This window comes from Bactrocera tryoni, chromosome 1 (assembly GCF_016617805.1).
Source record: "Bactrocera tryoni isolate S06 chromosome 1, CSIRO_BtryS06_freeze2, whole genome shotgun sequence".
Classification (NCBI taxonomy): Eukaryota; Metazoa; Arthropoda; class Insecta; order Diptera; family Tephritidae; genus Bactrocera; species Bactrocera tryoni.
The window spans coordinates 26,908,624-26,924,056 of NC_052499.1; the positions used below are offsets into that span (position 1 = coordinate 26,908,624).

Below are 15,433 nucleotides of genomic sequence, written 5' to 3' on the forward strand. Positions count from 1 at the left end.
GATGGATATCTTCACGAAATTCGGCACGGAATATTGTCCATGAAAACGCATCAATCTCCGACAATATTATTGAGATCCAAACACAACGGCATTCGAGTATAGTTGCCATACAAACTGACCGAAAAGTTCTTGTATGGAAACATTTGTGAAACTTTATATCTTCGGTGGAAATGAAGTTGGGTTTTAGGTTTTAGAAAAATTTCTAGTAATTTGAATTTTGCCATATATTTTTCTCTCAGTGCACATATGGCATAGCTTCATGTCTTAACAATGGTTGCAAGCAATATGGAGCACCTGTTAGCCAGTGAAGTCTTATCAAATCGAAGATATTACTTACATATATGTATGTAAGCATTTTCCCTGGTCGCTTAGCGTGCTCAGCTTCTAAATTGCTGAAAATTCAGTTGTTTACTTTCAAAATTGTTTTTGCTTCGATTTTGCGTTCGATTTTTGATCCGCTAGACAATCTCTGCGATAATCGCTCACTACTGATCGAGCACATAATTTAAACATATTTGAAGAAACTATAAGAGCAAATTGGTGGAAAGTACATTCATTGCTACACAACTTATTTTAAAGACAAACTTTTATTTATATTGTTAAATGGAGACCCTAAAGTTATCTTTTCATAAAAGCATTAACCCGAACGTACGTTCTAATTGAGATTAAAAACACAGTTCTACAACTATATAAGGTTCGATTGGCGTAATTTCTTATACAATATATCTTGTAGAAGAGTCTTGGAAGATCAAATGCACATATCGTGGAACTATTGTACGAGTATTACTTATTGTATTCTCTAATTTTATTGCCTGAAAATGTCCTAATCAGATCTGACCTTGTCAGAATGGTTTTATTTCTGGTCTTCTAATTTGGAAAAGAAACCCTTTGAACAACTCGGTTAGGCAGATACGTCGCTTTCGACAAGCCAAAAAGAAAAGGGAAAGTGCTACTACTTTTGTTACAGACAGGAGGGATCGACCGAAATATATATAACTAAAGGGGTCGAGCGAAAAATTCCAGGAAAGGTTTACGGACCCATAAGAGTAAGAAAATGGCTTTCAGAAGGAGTAATGACCAATCTCGTTCCTACCGACATACCATCCTCGATCTCAAACCGTAAGGTAGCATATTTCTAATGTCTGGGAACACTAAACATCTTATTTGAAGCTGTTCGAATATGCTGTATCTAACACGCCCTTCATATTGTCCTATCCTAGTTGAAATAGTTTCTCTATTCTCAGCTAAGCACAGTTTCTCAAGCAGCTACAACATCTGTATGGGCAACGATTATGTTTTAAATTGTGAGTCAACATCTTTTCACACAATTTAATAATTGTGGCACTAAAGTACAAAAGTATACTCGTGACAATTATTGATGCAGTGTGAGTAATTGATTGAAGCGAGAGCGCTACGAAGGAGGCCCACGAAGAACGAAATATTGCGGGAGTAAATGAGTGTGAGCCAATGCAATGGTGAAATAGCTAAAATCAAAGCGATTAATGCGGATATGCAAATGTATGTTAAACTGCCGTTACATAAAAGAAAAGAAGGCGTGGGTTAATTTCCAAGTTTATCATAAATGACGACAGCAAAACGAAATTAGTAAAATGAGAACAAAAAACAGCGAACATGCAGATGCTTCCCAATAACTACGAGAGAATATGCAAAGTGAGGAGAAAATGTGGGTGAAGCCCAAAAGGAATTACACATTTATCTCGCAATGGATATCTGAATCTTGATGTTGTCACAGTTAAGCCGAATTATACATAAATTTCAACTTTGGATGCAGAACTAAAATGTGAAAAACCTGTCAACACAAGCAACCAGCTACGAATAAACAACAATCATAAAAGCAACGCCCCACAAAACGAAAACCGGGGAAAAAAGGCGACAAAAAAGTGAGCAATAAAAGTACGAACTTCGAACTTTCCTAAAATCCAACTAAAGTACAGCGGACTGTGGGTGCTGGCGCTGTACCGTAGGTGGCTCCTTGACATATGCCAAAATGTGCCGAAATCAAATTCGAAACGCTTTGACACACGTCGACGATGGCGTCGGTGACGCCAAAGGCAAACACCGAGATCGCTAGAAATGTTTTTGATGTTGGCAAAGCGCATAATATCTAATATACATATATACATACATACGCGTGCACCGACTGACTGACTGTCTGCACCAGACATCGCCAACAAAGCGGAAGAGAAACTAAGGCTTATACGAGTATGACACGATCAGTGGATCAGTCAACGGCTTTGGCTAAACGTCGTCGTGTTGCACTCAGCCGGGTGTTGACAACGTTGACGATCAACCAACTAACTGACTGCCGAACGAATCAAATCAACATACAATAGTAAAGTGGTGGGAAAGTCGCTATTGACAAAACCACCAATGGTGTCCAACATAAATCATGGCAAGCGCAAGCGCATGCGCCAGCCCCACAAAGGGACAATGGGCGATACGTGCCTACATACGTGCCATACATACATACGTTTATGATATGCATACGAGTATCACAAAAGTCAGTGAAGCAGCAACAACAACTTGAACAGTGTCTGCAAAATATAGTCTGATAAATTTGAAAAATAGTACATACAACTTGCTTTAGTTACAGACAGGAGGGATCGACCGAAATGTTCGATAAAAGACTCATTTGTGGTTCCATTAGCCTAAAGAATCTGATATTTAAATTATAAAACAGTCTGTAAGAGCTGATTTTTTTTATATTTCCATATACTGCAAAGCAAAAAATTGCCTAACGAGCTCATGTGAATATAGTTAAAAGTGCTCTGCCAGAAAGCGCATAAAGGATAACTCCATAATCTGAGCCAAGCAGCTCGAATCCAGCATATGTGATTTTTGTTTGGATTTCTCGAAAATATAGTATATATCGTCCACGTTCGTCTTAATATGATGGCCCAAGATTCAGTAGACCATCTAATTTTTTCTTTAAGTTTTTTTTTAATATCCTAAAGATTTTAAAGAGCCAAACTCTATAAGTCGCTCATAATTCCCGTCCTGCTGTATGGTGCAGAGGCTGGGACGACGACAGCAACCGATGCGTCGGCGTTGCGAGTTTTCGAGAGAAAAGTTCTGCGAAAGATTTATGGTCCTTTGTGCATTGGCCACGGCGAATATCGCATTGGATGGAACGATGAGCTGTACGAGATATACGACCTCATTGACATAGTTAAAAAGACAGCGGCTACGCTGGCTAGGTCATGTTGTCCGGATGGACGAAAACACTCCAGCTCTGAAAGTATTCGACGCCATACCCGCCGGGGGAAGCAGAGGAAAAGGAAGACCTCCACTCCGTTGGAAGGACCAAGTGGAGAAGGACCTGGCTTCGGTTGGAATATCCAATTGGCGCCACGTAGCGAAAAAAAGAAACGACTGGCGCGCTGTTGTTAACTCGGCTATAATCGAGTAAGCGGTGTGTACGCCAATTAAGAAGAAGAAGAAGAAAGTCTTTAAAGTTTAGGCTTCCAAGTTACTGGGATGACTTTAAGCCTCCGCTTGCTATCTCTAAACTTATAATAACGGTTAAAATCCCGACCAAGAACCATAGACCCAATATTGCGACAAACGAAGTATCATATTGTCCAACGGAAGAAGCTTGCGCAGGCATTTTACTTTACTTTGTTCGAGTACTCTTTTGATCCACTGTAGCTATACTCTAGAGGCGCCTACCAAATAAATAACACATACAACAATTACAACAATGTAGAATTTGTGCTGTAGACACTCTCAGCTGGAGAAGCGCCACATTTTCCCATGACCATAGTTTGCAATTCAAATTATCAAGCGTAACTGGAACAAGTAAGTCTTTCAGCCCACCAAAGCGAACACTTAATTTCTTCATACATATGCACCCTACATATATATACATATGTATATATGTACATAACACGAAATTTGTCATGTGTTTACACTTTTTATTTTGCCACATGCAAATCCAGCAAAATTCCACAATAGATAATGGAGAATGATCACAAAAGAATAAAAGGAACCAAGCATTGCATGCAAAAAGGGACAAAATGAAACGAGTAACTCCGTTTTGCCTCAAATGCATAACTCCTGTTTGTAGATTAGGTGAAAGCCGCGACCCACATACTCCTCATCGCTGCGCACTGGTAATATAATTGGTCCCGCTGCGACGTCCTTAACCGGTGCATTTTGAGTGAAGTCGTCCGAAACGGTGCCATCGTTGAAGCGCTCGCCGCAGAGCCGCACTTGATTGATGGCGATATAATCGTCGGGACAATTAAAAATACCAGCACCCGCCTGACCATCCGGCACCAAGTCGACTTCGTCTGTAAGGTGGTAAATACAAATGTTAGGAATATAAGTGCGTGAAGAAAGGGTTGATTTAACAATTTTTAACGTAAAGAGAAATGCCTGCAGATGGATCCAATTTTTTAAAGACAATTTTAAACTATTTACTTGGATACTTTTGGTGTGGGCATGATGTATTCATATGAGTAGATCGAATTCAATCAATGGCTCCAAAAACTTCAATTTATTCCACAATTTATTACATACTCTCAACTGCCGATCGTTTGATATAACTCCATGATTTGAATCATCGATTTTTCATATTTTTAAAATTGGATGAACTCTTTTAAGATCTTATTTAGAGCTGTTTTCTTCAAAGGAAGTATTAGCTTAGACCGTCCTTGCAGTGACAACACTTACATAGCTTACTAACTTTTCCCACCCAACAAATGTTTTGATTTTTTTTACGAGAATATATGTATTAGTCCATGTCATACTATCACTTTATTTTCGAAAATAGGATCAGTCAAGGGTTTCTTTTCTCCCATTATAAAGAGATATACCAAGTTTGTATATATTGTAGTGCTGGCTAGTTGAAAGGAAAGGCGGAATACTAAGAGAACAACATAGGTTTTAATCTTTTTTAATGAATTTGCTACTCTCCATCAGTGTGCCACATAGCTGAACTTCATGCATTCCCAAAAAATCGGCACGGATAGACAATGCGCTTTCTGTAGCAGTGCAGAAATGTTTCCGCCCGTGCCGGGAGATTTGTATGGGTCGAATGAGCAGATCGCCCATTCAATTTTATTCTCCGTAAAGATGTCTGTGGGACCGCACTGTTCTCTTCATAGCTAGGATTTACCGCATACCTGGATAGTGCACACTGACTAGGTCTTCTAATGAATCCCAGCAATTGTCCGTCCATTCTACGCTAATTTTGTAAATTAGAGTGAACGAAGCGGAGTTTCCTGAGTCTCGCCACCTCGTGGGTCTTTTCAAATCAACTCTAACTCGATTAGCTACCACTAGAATACTTAGTAAAAAAGGGTAGAGTTGGTACACACTTCGCTGATTTATGTCGGGGCTGCCTCAAATCGTATGATGGGCCTTAGCATCAGCGCTCACCACCAACGCCTACATCCATAAGCTTGATGTACTCGCCAGCCCTTGCTTTTGCCGTTGGTGACTCACAGTCGTATGGCCTATATCAGGATGCTTGTACTTTTTTGTTTACTCATCAAGATATCGCAATTTTTAATCAAGTTACAGCTTGCACGGACGGGCGGACGGACAGACAGACAGTCACCCAGACTTCACCTACTCTCGGAATCCTGATCCTTTATATATATATATATATATGTATAACCTTATTTCGATTAGTTTTAGGGAATACTTAAAACCGTTAGGTTAGACCGTTACATGTCTGTAGTAACATGTTGCAAGAGTAAAAAATATGTCAGCTTTTAGTTTTCTTGTTGAACTTCAATTTATGCCCAAAGGCCGGGAATAGACTCTAATGTGAATAGTTTTTGAAGCCGTTTTCAAAGCTGGATTGGATTTCAATGGTTTTCTTGTAAAAGCTTAATCTCAAGGTAGGCATGTCAAAAATTTCCAGGAATAATTATTATTTTTTTAGTATTTACCAACCTTCGTCTTTGTTAGTGATTTGAAAATCGAGTTGTTCGCCACCATTTAGCTCGGTGTTGTAACTAACCGAACACATATCCTTGGATCGTTGTAGACAAATTACATAATTTAGATTATTCTGTAATTAAAACTTTGTTTGTAATCGCATCGTAAATGATTACAATATAATTTTACGAAATATGTTGCGCCCGCCTTGTTGACAAAAGCGCCGTCGGCATCATAGTTGAATGACTTCACCTCGCCATCGTTTTCTGTGTAAAACTGCAAACAACCCTCAGGGGCCAAGTCGCTCTCCAGCTGAAAGCGAACATAAAATTTAATAATTAATGTTGCCACCTTTTAAAAAAAAAAATGTTAAGCCATTAAAATGTATTACATATTACAATGAAGGTTTAAAATTTAATACGAAATCGAAGAGATTTACTATTAATATATGCTGTTTGGGGGTTACCTCCTAATTAAAAATTCAACTCTTTTTTACTCGTTTACGGCACACAATTCCTTCATATAATACCTGTAATATTTTTATATTGAAGGCACGATCTCCGTTGGCCAGTTTGGTAATAAAGGACAAATAAATTTTTCTCTCGAACGAATTATTGACATCGACATAAACTGAAATTTAAAATTTTTGTCATTATTTAAACTTTTTAAAAATCGTTTAAATCAAACCACTCATAAGACTAGAGGCACAGTGAAGTGTTGGGATATCTGCGCCGCGGCAAAAGTGTCAATGATACCCATTTCGGGCGAATTTCATTCAATTTGGGAATATTACAAAAAAATTTTCGGATTTTCGGCTCCATCCGGAACCTAAGTACTCACGGTATTTACACAGTAAGAAGAAATATAGCTCAAAAATCCCTGAAAATAGTCACGCTCCGGTTAAGCAGCTCTCACACTCTCCTATGACCGACTTTTGTAACAAGAAAGGAATTAGAGTTAGCAAGAGCGATGTTTTTTAATCAAGCACAAACAAAGGTTATATTAAAGCAAACTTTTTCGGTACAGTACCTCTGGCTGTTTTGTTTATGAAACTAAAATATAACTCCCAGTGAAGAACTGATACTAAAATGAAGATACTCGAACGTTTATCTCACTAATCGCAGCTTTTACTAATCTCTCCACTATGAAGCTAGCCTTAAACGTCTTTTATGATGCAAAATTCTCCGGTACTCACTATGTTGGCCGGTGTTAATGCCGCATAGAATGGGCACAGCAAAATTTATGTTCTGACCAGAGACAATGAATTGATCCTCCACGCAGTCCCCATCGGTAGGGCGATTAATCTGTGGAAGAAAAGATAGCTTTACACATCTAACTAGCTTCAACGCGCGCAAACAAAATAAAGCTGACCTCAAATTGAATAAAATCCAAACGCAATTGCTGCACATTATCGCGTAAATTTATGATCAACACACAAATTAACATTTCGCGTACTGGATTCGGATAGTTTGGGCTTTCAAAGTAGACCACCGACTGTTTGGTCGTATCGCCGCAGCCGGTCAAAACTTAATTTTGTAAAAAAAAAGAGGTATGAATTAAAACATTTATGACAAGCGTCTACAATGACACTGGTACACACTCACACACGCAACACACTCCCACACCCTCCGCGCATGGTTCGGTCGGTATGCCACCTAAACTTTTACACTCGAACTCGTGATAGCAAATACCCTCCAAAGCACGTACTCGTATATCGATCTCATCCATAGCCACCGAGCATTTGGTGTTCTCGAATTTTATAACCTCGAAGAGGCTGAGAAAGCCCTTGCTCTTTGTCTTTTTGGTCGTATGCTTTTGCTGCAACAAATTAAGTTTGAACGGTGCGCCATGAAAGAGTAACTGCGGCCTTGAAAATCCTATTTGTGGTGGTCTCATGATAGAGTTCAAGGCATCGGAAGCTTGTGCTATATTCGCTATGTTCAATGGCAACAGACTGGAGCCCGCAGCTGGTATTGGAACCAAAGCTGAAGGTCTAATAGGCGATCTCACTGTGCTTGTGGCATGCGGTCGTATATGCGGAACGCGTACATTTGAGAAAGGGTTGTTTAACAGCTGCGCTGCCGCCACTTGCTCGGCATCTGCTCCTACAGCTGCATCAGTTTCTGCATCTTCCCCATCCGTAACGTTGGGTTTCGTTGGTGTCGGCACGTGTGGCACTTTATTCTCAAGCAAACGTGGCATTAGACGCAGAGGTTTAAAACGTAGTTGATAATGGTTGGCTATATCGGTAAAGCGGTTCCATTCTCTTATCTCACTATTTAACAATTTGCGACTACTTGTCGGCGTAGCGTTAAAATCTCCTAACGTCCAATGACTTTGCCGTCGCAAAGTAACAAAATCACTTCGGCAATTTCCTATCACACCCACTAAGGCGGCGCAAAAACTTAAGTGGAGAAGACACTGCTGGTGTTGCATGGTTATTCGTACAGTAAAGAAACGTTTCATCGAAAACCACACTCTACACTGTTGGCACCAGTAAACTGTTGGTCTCCATCTACCGGATAATGCTTCACTTTTACGAAATTCTTAGCATACATTTTCCCAACTCTCTCTGCCATTGTCAGGCTCTCGTGCTTTACTAGAGCATTAATTGTCAACAAGTCTTTTTCATGTAATGCAACAAAAACAATGGCATGTAATATAACCTTCACTTTTTATTTCATGGTAGGATGCTTCTGAATGTTGCAGGGAAACATGTTGCTGCAACATGCCTTAGTTCCGTGTGATACATTATATTACATACATTTAAATATGGACGAAAAACTAGAAGTAAAGCGGAAAACAAAGCGCAGTGAAGCTTCTCAGTGACTGTATGCCATTTAGAAAGCACAATTTCGCTTAATTTGCAAATGTCTGGTGTTCTGGATCAAGTATTAGACAGTCCTGATAGTCCGAAAGGTTTCTGTTTTGTTTATTGCGCAGATAATTTTATGTCATTTATGATATGAACAAAATGTCTGCCAAATAGCCACCACTTCTCCCCTGGAGATATCTCCATCCGTTTACGCCAATTTTCGATGACCCGGTGCAGCATTTCGGCTACAGTCCGCTGAATGTTATCCCAGTTATACAATGTTACCCAGGATATAATCTAGAGACGTTAAATCGCACAATCTTGGCGACGTTTTGAATGGGCCATTCCTAAAATTTACGAGTCACCAAACTTCGCACGCAATATGTTGATGTGACGTGAAGCATGAAGCGGCGCACCGTCTTGTTGGAAATTGAGATCATCAGCGTCGATTTCATCTAATTCCGGGGGAAAAATTGGTCAACATCGTGTTATAACGCTCACTATTAATGGGAACGGCATTTCCTGCCTTCGAAAGAAATTTGGTTCCGTGATGCCGCCATACCATAATCCGCACCATCGGTAAAAGTTTGGGGATGTAATTGCAACCACATGAGGATTTGACTCACCCCATTAGCGAACATTTTGTTTGTTGACGAAGCTATTAAGCCTGAAATGGGCTTCATCTGAGAAGATGATTTTTCGAAGAACGTGAATTTACGTAATAATCTTGGAATATTTTCATACGTTGTACTAAAGTGAAAGGTGACATGACCAAATTGCAAACCTTACAGAACACACTGACAAAACTTGACACAAATCTGTAAACAAACATGGCCGCCACGAGCTGTCAAAATCTCGTCATCCATATTGGTAGACACGGTATATACGTATGTAGTATAAATGATCTGCATGAACTCGAACTAGTCTTTTAGTTCTTTTTTTTCACCAAGACACTATTTACCTTTTTGGAACCGTCGGTATCGAACCACTGTATCATATAGCTAACAGACAAACTGATCGCACAAAATCCAGTTCTTATGTGGAAAACTCTTTTATTTGACAAGATCTATTCGCACAATTTTTCTTTGATTATTGTACATAGCTACGACCCCATCCCCGCGTGGATTGTTCAGATCAGATCACATCACTTTTCATATAGCTAAGATTTATAGGAAAAACTCCTCTACACCCTGTCGCCTACTCACTTCGCACTATGAATTTAATCATTTACATATACATATGTTTTGTTCAAATAGTAATGGGTTGACAATATTATAATCGATATATACAAATTTCGCGCGCGGAATCGTTGCGAATATTGGAAAAGGTTTACGGTATTTAAGTTTTATCAAAACCACAAAACTACGAGTGTTTCAACGCCTTCAAAGACGTTCAAGAAATCGTTGAAGACACATCTTGTTCTGTGAAGTGAAGGATATGGTGCTTGAAAAGCGTCAAGCAAGTGTCAGAAAAATGGCAAGAAAATTTGACATCTCTGGCGAGTCTAAAATATAAAAGATTTCTTAAAAAAAAAAAATATTTCGTTACTGAAACTGTTACCCACTACTTTTTAGTTAAGTATTTCCAAAATGTCATAAAATGTTTCTTAAAATAATTTGAATATTTATAAATAAACTCTTTAGGTCTAATGATGAGATAATGGCTCGAATTAAATACTTTCACATGAATTAAGTTGCTCACGCTTAATAATCGTACGGCTTGTGCTAATCTCTTCCCACTTATCCGTTTGCTTTTTTAAGCATTTACGTACAGCGCACCCTCGAAAACGTGAACACTCTACAACTCTAAACTCTAAAACGAGAACAGCTAGAAAAGTGAATACACTTTTTTGTGCATTGCATATTATAAAACGCGAACAAGGCAAGAAAGCACTAAATAAACCTTTCAATGCTTGAATGTAGTATTTTAAATCGATTTTAAATAATTCTGAACTTTTTTTTAATAAATTACTTGTTTTTTATAGTTTCTGGAACGCGCAAACATTTCAGTTCCAATTTTGGATTTGCATGAGGCGCTTCACGTTCACGTTTTAAGAAATCTGTGTGCTTGACGTTAAAAAATAAAACTGAAATTCTCGGTGATTTGCACAAAGGGTCAAGTGTGATGAACTTAGCGTCGAAATTTAGTGCTGCTAAATCCACTCGATGAATTTTCTCGACTTGAAAAATTAAAAACACTGCATACTTTAAATTAAGGACAGACACCACCACCAATAAGTGCTTTAATTCTGAAAATTGAAAGAAAGCTATTTTTTACATTAGTCATGGATGGCTTCAAAAGTTCAAAAAATATTAGGCATTCGAATTCAGCTGTACGTCCGCAGTTTTGAAAAGGGCGTTCCAGGTGTAAAGTCGTAGAAGTGGCAAATTACATTTTTGTGTTGCTCAAACGGCACTGAATCTCTTAAACTTAAAATCTTGGTATTCGGGAAGGCAAAGAATCCACGCTGCTTTAAAAACTTTCAGTGCCTGGATGACATCGAAATCATGAAGGTGCACAACCGCTGTCTAACTAATGCTGGATACTCGTTATTCGAATGACGGTATTGAGCAAGATTATGAAGACTTCTTTGAAAATGAAAAAAGAAGAAGTTGAAACTTTCAACATATCCCAATTAAAAGCAAAAAAAAAAAAAAACAATTTGATTGAATCGTTAATTGTTTTCGTGATGCAGGCAATATTAGCGCGGTTAGCAAGCGCCTGCAAATAATTATTAATTTTTGTATTAATTACATACCATTGAATTTATATTTATATTCACACATATTACCCACAATTAGTAATCAATGCAATTAATGATGCATTACCAGTATCAAGTTGAAGTTAAATGCAAGTCGTGATGCGGTTTTATGTAGCTACGGATTTTTAATCACTTGAATTACATACATATATACATACATACATGTATAAATACCCACATCCTTATGTAAGGTTTCACTAATGAAGCAGTTTGAAGTATGTTCATCAAAACCGCAAACTAAAAGAGCGCAGAGAATTTATTAATAAAATTACATACAGCGAAAACAAATTAGTTATCCACAGCTTGAATAACGTTAAATTCGTATTTTCCAAAGCGTGTGGTTGGCAATTTTGAAAATTGTATAGATATTATTTTAGATACGAATAATTAAAAATCATAATTTCTATGAATATACTTGCGTCTTTTTGCTGAAAAAATTTTAGTTTGGAATAAACGAAGTACAGTTTTTAAAGGTGATAATCAAAGAAAACACAAAAGGTGATTGAAATGTTCAATATGGAAAGATCAGCTCGCCAATTTTGTGACTTTTGCAATTGAACATATTTTTGGGGTTATGTTGACCGCAACTTTATATACATAGTACGAGGGCTGCTATATATATTCCGGCCTAGGGCAACACTAAGTGTTGCCAGGTGCAATCTGACATTTCCATTGGAAAGTTTGACATTTTTTAGCATAACATCACTCAGAACGTTTTGTCATTTAATCGTGAATTGTTTTATTTACAGGGAATAAAAAAACTCATCTCGGCCAAAAAATGGAATTAACTCGTGAACATTTTCGTGCGATCATTTTTCACAACTTTCGACGTGGATTATCACGACAAGAGTGCATCGATGAACTAAAATCTTTGTATGGCAATGAAGCACCATCCTATAGCACTGTGAAAAACTGGTACAACGAATTCAATCGTGCCCACGCTCGCTCAAAGACGAATTCCGTGAAGGTCGTCCAAAAACAGCCGTTGTACCAGAAAACATCGATGCCGTACGTGAACTGATAATGCAAGACCGTTATGTAACATACCTTCAGATAGAGGCATGCCTATGCATTTCTTCCACCAGCATACATTCGATATTGCATGAACACCTGGCCGTAAAAAAGGTTTGTTCTCGTTGGATCCCGCACAATTTGACAATCGCTCAAAAAAAGGCTCGTGTGGATTGATGTAAAGAAATGCTGAAAAAATACGGTCGCGGTGCTTCAAAAGACGCTTATAAGATCGTCACAGGTGACGAATCATGGATCTATGCGAATGAGCCCTAAGCAAAACAGCAATCGACAAAAAAAAACATTTTCGTTGATAAATATGCCAATTTACATTATTAGGCCAGAAATATATATAGCAACCTACGTATATAGTTTTATTGTGTATGATTTTTCATCATGCTCAGCTTTAGTATCTTGCTTAAAACGCAACGCACTTGTAGCTGGTTTATCAGAATAAATCACTGACGTGACGAAGGCGCGCTCGGCTTGTGGATAATTTCCTCCAAGAGACAAACAAGACAGCTTCTGGGTCACTGCAGGATAAGGTGTCATCTAAACAAATTGGAAACCTGGTCTGTAAACACAAAATCATACACTTCTTGATCGCCTAAACGAAAACGATTACTTTTGACCACAAATCTCTCTCTTACGCCTAAAATTCACTAAACGCTCCTATTCGAAGTCGATAATAATACGAGATTTATTGAAACCATACGAATGAGTAAATTGTGAGATGGAGTCTTAGACTTTCGATTAGGTCTTGATTAGGAAGCCAACAAACTCTTCTACAATCATTTTCCATAATAAATTATATTTGATGTAATATGATAGGTTGGAAATCCCAGTTACCCAACTAACTGATTGTTTGAAGCCGTCTTGACGCCGTCATATTTTGAATTTTCGAAAATTTCCAGAACCTATAACATACATATGTATATAGAAACGATTTCATACCCTTGGAAAGATTAAAGCCGGAGTAGTACTTTCAGGTACATAAGGCTTGTTAGTCATAGGGGTCTAGGGTGAGTTTTGACCCGATTTTATTCATTCTAAGTACAAAAATGCACTATTATTAGGAAAACAAGTTCTCTCAATTTTATTAAGCTAACTCAGATTCTGCCCGATATATGCGGTATTAAGTCACCCGGAAGTTCGAAAATGTTTATATAAGGTATATGGGGCTAAGAATGTATTGACTCGATTCAAACCATGGTTGATACACTTCTTCTTTACTGGCATAGACACCGCTTACGCGATTATAGCCGACTTTACAACAGCGCGCAAGTCGTTTTGCCTTCCCGCTATTTGCCGCCAAATGAAGATTCCGAGTTTTGCCAGGCCTTTCTTCACCTGGTCTTTCCAACGGAGTGGAGGTCTTTCTATTCTTTTGCTTGCTCCGGCAAATACTGTGTTGAATACTTTCAAAGCTGGAGCGTTTCTTAATTCGCTGAACTATACCCTGTCGTTAAAGTCGCCAAGCACGATTTTGACATCGTCGCGGGGGCCGTTCTCATAGGTACACTTTTGATACGCAGATATACTATTATCGAGAAAGGAGTGTCTCCAAATTTAAATTATATATCCCACACATTCACCAATATTTTCAGTATAAAGTCAACTATAGCCCCGGGGTTCACATATTCGGTACCCGGAATACCAATGTGATTGCTGTATCTCAAGTGGTTTAAGAGATATATATGTGGCTGTTACCCACAGGTGCCCCTTGCTACTGCAATAGCCTGTGCCAAATTAGAATTGTATATTTTAATTTAATGCTTATAGCACTTATGGGACTTTATAGGTTATCGGTTAATGACGTTTTGTGGGCGTGGCAGTGATCCGATTACACCCATCTATGAATTAGTACTTTTTCTTACCAAGGAACGCGCATACCTCGTTTCATCAAGATATCTTAAGTTTTACTCAAGTTACAAATTGCACGGACGGACGGAAAGTCACCCGGATTTCAACTTTTCTCGTCATCCTGATCATTTATATTTACATATATATACTATTATACTCTGTAGCAACTAGTTGCAAGAGTATAAAAAGTTCAAAACATCATTCAAGCATCCGTTGTGTTGCTCTTAGTACTGTACTCATCGTAATCATCAAGGGAAAGCTTTCCAAAATATTGTAGAATCAACACGAATTAATTGAAAAAATACCTTGTTAATTAGGTTTTGTAGGAAATTGAATGCTCTAAAATATGGTCTCTTATGATTTTTTCGTAAACCCAACCGTTTAAAAGATATAAACGGTTGAAATTTGACTATTTTTGGAAAAATTTTTTATTTCTTACGAATTTTATAACTCAAAGAAAAAAAATTATTATAATGAATAGATTTTTGGAGAGGCTTTCTTAGAGGTGTCTAGGAATCTATTTTTCAGAGTACAAAACGAAAAAAAAAAATTTTTTTTTGATCCACCCTAATAAGAATTGATGTTTGACGATGAATATCTCGTAAACGCTTAACTTAATCGAAATATCACAGTAGACCATTTTTATAGAGCAGTAAATTTTCTACAAAACTATGTATGTGTTTCATCATTCATAATAATTTTTTTTCATTGAGTTATAAAATTAATAAGAAATAAAGAATTTTTCCAAAAATAGTCAAATTTCAACCGTTAATATCTTTTAAACGGTTGGGTTTACGAAAAAATCATAAGAGACCATATTTTAGAGCATTCAATTTCCTACAAAACCTAATTAACAAGGTATTTTTTCAAGTAGTTGGAAGCGAGATATAAATTTTTCTATATGATAATAAGAAAAAATAGAAAACCGTTAGGCGGAGGACCTTCCCGTTACAATTAAAAACTCATATTTGGAGAGGCTTTCTTAGAGGTGTCTAGGAACCTATTTTTGCGAGTATCAATTGAAAAAAAAATTTTTTTTTTGAATCACCCTATTATACATACATGTATGTACT

At 37.7% G+C, this 15,433-nt stretch overlaps 1 protein-coding gene across 1 annotated transcript; it reads right to left on the bottom strand.

Annotated features, from left to right (window-relative positions):
* Window positions 1-4,062: 4,062 nt before the first annotated feature.
* LOC120766453 lies at window positions 4,063-8,376 on the bottom strand. The gene is made up of 7 exons (XM_040091974.1): window positions 7,515-8,376; window positions 7,282-7,436; window positions 7,106-7,214; window positions 6,440-6,540; window positions 6,100-6,222; window positions 5,926-6,043; window positions 4,063-4,313 (listed from the first exon to the last, which is right to left on the bottom strand). The coding sequence occupies exons 1-7, from the start codon at window positions 8,374-8,376 to the stop codon at window positions 4,063-4,065; spliced, it is 1,719 nt and encodes a 572-aa protein (XP_039947908.1).
* Window positions 8,377-15,433: the final 7,057 nt, after the last annotated feature.

Bases quoted from the DNA above. Each gene is read 5' to 3' on its own strand.
- LOC120766453 (XM_040091974.1), bottom strand. From the start codon at position 8,376: ATGAAACGTTTCTTTACTGTACGAATAACCATGCAACACCAGCAGTGT. The intron at 7,437-7,514 runs GTGAGTGTGTAC...TACAAAATTAAG, and splicing joins TGTGGGAGTGTGTTGCGTGT to TTTTGACCGGCTGCGGCGAT. The intron at 6,044-6,099 runs GTAAAATTATAT...TTTTAATTACAG, and splicing joins AGGCGGGCGCAACATATTTC to AATAATCTAAATTATGTAAT.